The 7026-nt window shown below is 33.7% G+C and overlaps 1 protein-coding gene across 2 annotated transcripts; it reads left to right on the forward strand.

The window, feature by feature from the left end:
• The first annotated feature begins 3969 nt into the window (after positions 1-3969).
• Positions 3970-5404, forward strand: LOC131158385 (transcription factor IBH1-like 1). 2 transcript variants are annotated; one of them, XM_058113227.1, is made up of 2 exons: positions 3970-4160; positions 4629-5404. In XM_058113227.1, exon 2 carries the CDS (start codon positions 4630-4632, stop codon positions 5194-5196), a length of 567 nt encoding a protein of 188 aa, XP_057969210.1. In that variant the 5' UTR covers positions 3970-4160; position 4629; the 3' UTR covers positions 5197-5404. The 2 variants fall into 2 exon arrangements, with proteins under 2 accessions (XP_057969210.1, XP_057969211.1); XM_058113228.1 differs by having other exon boundaries at positions 3972-4160; positions 4698-5404.
• Positions 5405-7026: the final 1622 nt, after the last annotated feature.

Consider the following 7026-nt stretch of genomic DNA (forward strand, 5'->3'; position numbering starts at 1 on the left):
TCAATTGACTTAGCTCAAGGTTGTATTAGGGGTGTGGTGTGGGTTAGGTTTGGATCATTGGACCCAAGTTGGGTTGACTGGCAACCAAGTCAAGCTGACCCAAATATTTGGGTCTAATCTAGTTTACTGGATTTAGGTATTTTGACCCGAGTCAATGCAGTTTGACCCAAGTTTTGGGTTGAATATTTAAGTCTATTTGGGAATTTAGGGTTCTTTTGGGGCTTTAGATTAGGCTCTATTTGTGGGGTTTTGGATTTTTATTTTGGGGTTTTTAAGGGTTTTGTTTGGGGGATTTTTTTATTTTGGATCTTTGATTCTGTTTGGGAATTAAATGGGATTTTTGGGACTAAGTGGGAGTTGTATGGGGGTTTGGATTCTTATTTTGGGGACCTTAAGGGCTTTGTTTGGGGATTTTTGGGGCACTAATCAATATTCAAAAACATTTTTGTGATTTGTAACAAATTTAACACTTTGTTAAACTCAAACAAGCATTCATGGTTAAAAGAGATAAAAGTATGGATTTGGGGACCTACTTTGGGTATTTTCACTGAGTTGTTTTCCTTGTAGCCTATGGACTTTGCTTTAAGAACTTTGCTTCGTTCCCCTTCTTTTTGCGTCTATCTAAATGCTCATTCCTACCGGCATATTTTCTTTCTAAATGATTCTTTTCAGTCTCTCCAATTTCTCTATTTTTAGTCTTTTGTATATCAAATTTCCCCAACCTCTCCAAGTTAATTTCAGTCTCTTCTACGTTCACCCCCTTTTATTTATAGACAAGCTGACATGGGTACCAACTTTATTGAGAATGTTGAATGTGGCTAGCCACTGGAACTAGCCATACTGAGAATTGTTGCATGGAGAAGGGAAAGGCTTGCATGCCTTGTCTGCCCTAGGAAACAATCAATGTGATGAGACTATTAGGTTGGGCTTATTTGCTGCCACCAGCCCAAATTTGGGCTTCTATTGGGAGGAAAAGGCCATGTCCATAATTTAGTCACTTAAAACAGACCCCAAAGGGCTCCCACCTTCAAAAAATAGGCCTAAGGTGGCCCCACATTGAATTTTAATTACAAAAGTGTGTCCAAAAGGGCCCAATATGCTTTGATTTACAAAATTAATATTGGAATCCCTTCTTGTGTATGTTGGTGATGAAGAAAACCCAACAACAACCATCCCAAGAGTGAAAACCCTAATTTTATATGTATTTTCTTTAAAAATGTACTTGTGATGCACAAGAGTGTAAAATAACTTGTATAAAGAACCCCTTGCATGTAATTTCAATTCAAAACACGGCGAGGTCGAGAGAATTGAGAGAAACAACTAGGTGAAGACCTTACATAGCAACAAAACCAATTAATTAAGAAGCATTAAGATTAAAGAATTAAAATTTCTAAAGCTTTTGCTAAATAATCAGACAAAATGGAGTGTCTATGGCTACCGATATAAAAGTGGTATATCTTTTAATTTCACTTTTGAATAGTTATATAAAAATCCTTTTTTGGTGAGTGGGATTAATGATGTGATGTCTAATAATAAATTTAATTTTCTCAGTATAAGTTGACTACTTAACAACTTAATATTTTTTTTCTTGAAATTGCATAGTTAATCTTGATATGAATATTGGATTTAAAAACTTTAAAAATTTCATTAATTATGCTTTGTCATTTGAATTAGATTTGTCTGTGTGTGTGTATATATATAATTAAGACGTGGATAAGTGCAGCTTAGGTTCGGTAAGATGAGCCAATGCATGTTTATTTAATTATTTATTTGAAAAGTTAGATTAGATTTTCTTTCTAACGAGGCAAGAGGACAAGGCTACACTATGAGGGAAAGAAGGAATCTGGTTTTGACAAATGTGTGTATAGTCCACCACACCCAACTCACCCGCAAAAGCTAAGAGCATAATATGAACCCAATGCCCGAGTTCCGCGAGTTTTTTCCCGTTTTATTCCTTTCTTTTTTAAATATATTAAATAATATATTTTCTGAAAAAATATTTCCCAAAATAATCCTGACGTAATCTGGCTACTTGGAGTAGCGAGATTTAAGCAAATCTTACTATTTGAAATAGCGAGATTTGTCACGTGTCATTTCAATAAAAAAAAATTATTTAATATATTTTTTAAAAAAATAAAAATTTGGGAAATAAATTATTATGCTCAATAAATCAGGAAATAATTTATTACACAGAATAATTTATTTCTCTATTTATCATTTTTTAAAAAAATATATTAAAAAAATTTATTGTATAATAAATTGAAATTTTGAACTTTATTTTAAATTACCAATTTTAATTGTACCCTGAAATTAATATATATATATATATATATATATATATATATATATATATATATATATATACACACACACTGACAGTTTGTTAAAGGGACAGAAAATATAACATTCAAAAATATTATTTAATTTTAAAAAATATTTAAAAATAATAATATATATTTAGAGTTTGAAATTTAAATTATGAATATGATTTTTATGTATTTGTACAAAAAAAAAATATTTTTTTTATAATTTTACCCAAATTTAAATTTGACTCTCGAATTCAAATTCCCAAATATAATTTTTTATTTTAATTATTAACTGATTTTTTATGATCGATAAATAGAAAAAATCAAAGTAAAAAGTTGATTCTTTTTAAGAAACAAAAAAAAAAAAAAAAGTGTGTTGCCTTTTTTGAGGTTAAATATTCTTAAGTCAAAGATTTGTGTAATTAATGTATTTATTTGTGGATTCTAATTATGTGGAATACTTTTTCTAAGACTACTTTTTAGGTGTTTCCACTTATTATTTTGTTCAATTAATAAAAAAAATGAGAGAAGATTAAGATATGATAATTATGTATACATTTATTATTCAAAGTAAAGATGGATTATCTTTATTATAAGAGATGAGAAAAAAAAAATGTTAAAGACTTGCTTAGTTGTGGAAGATATTTTTTATTTTCTAATATTTAAAATTTTAAAAAGTTATAAAAAATTAGCTTTTTTTAAAAAATATTTTGAATATACATATAAAAAAGGTATAAAATTGGGTGTAAATACCCAAAAAATATAATAAATAAAAGAAATTGAAAAAAAAAAAGATTTTTGGCTGAGAAAGGAGAAAAATCGGCGACAATTTTCTGGAGAGGAGAGAACCGGTGACAGTTTTGGGGATTTGTCGCAGGACGGTAAATAAAAACCATTTCAAACTCTAAATAATTCTCTTTACATTTTTTTAATTTATTATTTATTAAATATAATTTTGCCTAATTATCAACAAGACATTCAAATTAGGATCATTTGTTAGCAATTTTTAAAAATTAAATTGTGGTATCCAAAATAATATGTGAATCGCTTTAATTTAAAATTTTAAACAGAAGATAGTGTTTTTGAGATTTAGTGAAAAATATAAAAATATATGTTTTAAAATTTTGAGATTTGTTAAAAAAAATATATATTTATCTTTATATTTAATATGAAAATATATATTTAAAAAAATTATTCTGCGTAATAATTTTTTCGGCGTAATAAATTGGAAAATAATTTATTACGCAGAATAATTTATTTTCCTATTTATCATTTTTTTTAAATATATTAAATAATATATTTTTTATGGAAATGACACGTGGCAAATCAAATCTCGCTACTTGAAGTAGCGAGATTACGTCAAGACTATTCCGAGAAATATTTTCCCAGAAAAAATATTATTTAATATATTTAAAAAATACAGGGTTAAAACGGGAAAAAACTCCAGCCGCTATTAAATGAGCTTTTTTGTATTCCCGATAAATTGCAAATATTAGGTTTCCGGAACATTACTATAAACACACACACACACACACACAAAACTTCAATATTCCCTAGTGTTACGGTGGTGGGTCATGGACGCCATGTGCTTGCATGTGCTGTGTCTTTCCCTGCATGGCCCACTACCTCTCCCTTTTCAGCAAAATAAATGGGCTTTCTACATATTCTTCGCCTTCTCATTCCTCTTCTTTTCCACTCTCTCTCTCTCTCTCCCTCCCTCTCTCTCTTCTTGGTTTCTGACGCTCTTTCTTGGATCTGCAGAACTGCATCTCCTGCAACTTGTCTCTAACTGCAGTCACCCTTTCTCATGCTCATTTCTTTTCTTACCCAGTGAAGCATAAGCGGTGAAGCAAGGTACTTAATTAGGAGTGATTTAATTTAGTCAGTGTATCTCTATTCCATCTTTTCTCCGCAGCCAAATCCATGAACCAAGGTGTTTATGTTTCATTCTAATGAACCAGCTTTAATGTCTCAATTATTATTTAAACAAACAAATATCCTATTAACACAAGATCTCTCCTCTTTTCTGAAACTCTTCTATCCTTATTACTCCCATAGCTCTTACTTCAATGATAACAATTAGAAAGAAATTTTTAGGAAGGTCGTAATAATAACATGGACAGAATTTGTTTTTTTTTTGTTTTTTTTTTCTGAAAAAAAAAACACAAATATTAAAGATGGCCAATCCATGCTAAAATTTGAAGAGAAAACCCATATATATATTATTAATAGTCTAGGCACGAAGCCTACGAATGATGCAAAACCTTCCTTGTGTTTGTATATCTTCATGTTTTTTTTCTTCTACTTTCTCATCCTTAACAGAATGCGTGCCCCTGGATCATTCAAGAGAGATTTTCTGAAGAAATGGCTAATGGGTCTCCAAATATGCAGTTCTCTGAAGAAGAACATGAACATATTGGAGAGGAAGAAGGCTATTAAGCTCTCGGCGGACATAGCCGTGGCTTCCGCCAGAAATGCTGCAACCTGTTGGAGTGACACCCTTCTCGCCAACGCTTCCAAAGATGACAGAAACAAAATCATCATTCAACAGGTATTAGGTCATGGCTATAGTGACATTATAAACAAAGCACCAATCAGATCACAAGTCATTTGCAGCAAAAAGAGGGTTAGAAGCAGTAGCATCTTGAGAAGAAGCCGCCGTATCCGCAGAGCCAAGAAAAGAGCAACCCAAAGGGTTGTAGCCACCTGTACGGCAAAGCAATTGGTGAAGAAAAGAACACAAGTGCTCAAGAGCCTCATCCCTGGAGGAGAAGCCATGAATGAGCTATTCCTGATGGAAGAAACCGTTGATTATATCGTTTCTCTTCAAGCTCAGGTCGATGTCATGCGGCGTCTCGCAAAGGCAGCTGAGGTCTCAAATCGTAAATAATGGAGATGCCGAGGCCATTAATAGTGGAATATCAATATTTGTTTTATATTTTGGTCATTTTTACAAGTCTATATGAAGGAGAAAGGAGCTGAGTAGAGTTTAGGCATGTACAGATGAAGCAAATTAGCGCAAGGCAGTCAGATTCCATTTCCTTCTTTTCTGCTTTTATATTATTAATGTTACTAGGAGTTGCACAAAGCTTTCACAAGTTTAATTTGGTCAGCTTTAATTCTTTTCAATATCTGGTTGTTTTATTTTTCAAATCTAGGTACGAGCAAAGAAAAGTGAGTCTCCGACACAGCCTACCAGAAGAAACGCAAAGATTGCATGTTTGTGTTGAGTGTACGCTGGGGCGCTACGCCAGCGTACCTTGGCACGTTGCTCCTGCTACGCTTCACGACGGTGACAAAGCATTAAGATGTACAAAATGTCAGCCCCTTGAGACTAAAATATATGCATCGGTTTTAATTAATGGATTAAAAGTTATATGAACTGGGACGACAGAACAATCAATTTAACGGGACAAATGATCTACTGATAACATTAATTAGGGAGAACCAACAATTTTTTAATCAATATAAACGGGGCGTAATGCGCAATTTAACATATATAGATCCCTTAAGAAACCATGTTTCATAAAGAATGAGAGAACAACGGTGTCTGATTTACACCTCAACTAAAATGGCACTGACAGCCGATAAGAGAAGAGAGAGAAGAAAGATAAAAATAAAGCAAAGTGCACATGGTACCGAACTTGGCATGAATATACCAGAGCTAAAGTGGTGATGGGGATTTGGGAAAAAAACGACACATGCTGGTCTTCACATGCGGATAATCTAAACCACTTTGGAGCATCCAAGTGGGATGGAAAATTCATCATGTGCCATTGTTTGGTTTGGTTTTCTTTCCGCCTTCACGCTTAACTCAATGGCTCATTAATTACCAATCATATTTTTCTTTGTTTTTGTTTCCACCTTCAAGCTTAACTCAATGGCTCGTTAATTACCAATCGTGCTTTTCTTCGTTTTTTTCCCAATTATATATTGAGTTTAAGATTGAATATTCATATATTGAATTACTCGTAGTCATATATTCTATTTTCAAGAGGGGAAAGAGTTGGAAGTCATAAAGAGTCCCTCGCTTAGTATTTAGAATTAATCATGTTTGCAGTATATCCCTGCTCCTAAACTAATTCAATGCCTGCCCCCTCCTCTTTTTTTCTTTTTGGATGCTGATATGCCCATAACAAATCACGCTAATAAGGGCAGGTCAACGCCTGTCCCATACTTTCTCCAGGTCTGACTTTCTGACGAGTGATTAGCTCCGACCTAATGAAGAGGAGGAGAGATTCACGCCGACGCCCTTAAAAACCGAGTAATAGGTGCGCGCACTTATGGTCGGAGAGCGATTCGCGCCCCCACGCAATAAATCTGAGCCAACCAGCGGTCGACTCAAGCCCCTATAAGAAGGGATTGGGAGTACAGGCAAAGGTAAGTGACATAATACTATTCTACTGTTGCATTTAGCCTTCCTAAAAGCCTTCCTCTTACTTAGGCATCGGAGTGATCCCCCGGAGTACACCCCGGGTCCTCCAAGCCTTAGTTCTTTTCTTTTTTCAGGTCAACGAGAGTCGAAGGAGCATCCCAACTATTTTTTTACCCCGCAACAGTTGGCGCCGTCTGTTGAAAATTACTTTTAGGAGGCGATATTATCTGGCTCTCGACTTTCAAACATTCAAGCAATGCCGACCTCGCGCAATTCTATCTCCTTCCCTGATACCAAAGAACCATCCTAATCCCTCCAATGGACCTCTGACTCATCTAGTGTCAG

Source organism: Malania oleifera, chromosome 6 (assembly GCF_029873635.1).
Source record: "Malania oleifera isolate guangnan ecotype guangnan chromosome 6, ASM2987363v1, whole genome shotgun sequence".
NCBI classification, from domain to species: domain Eukaryota; kingdom Viridiplantae; phylum Streptophyta; class Magnoliopsida; order Santalales; family Ximeniaceae; genus Malania; species Malania oleifera.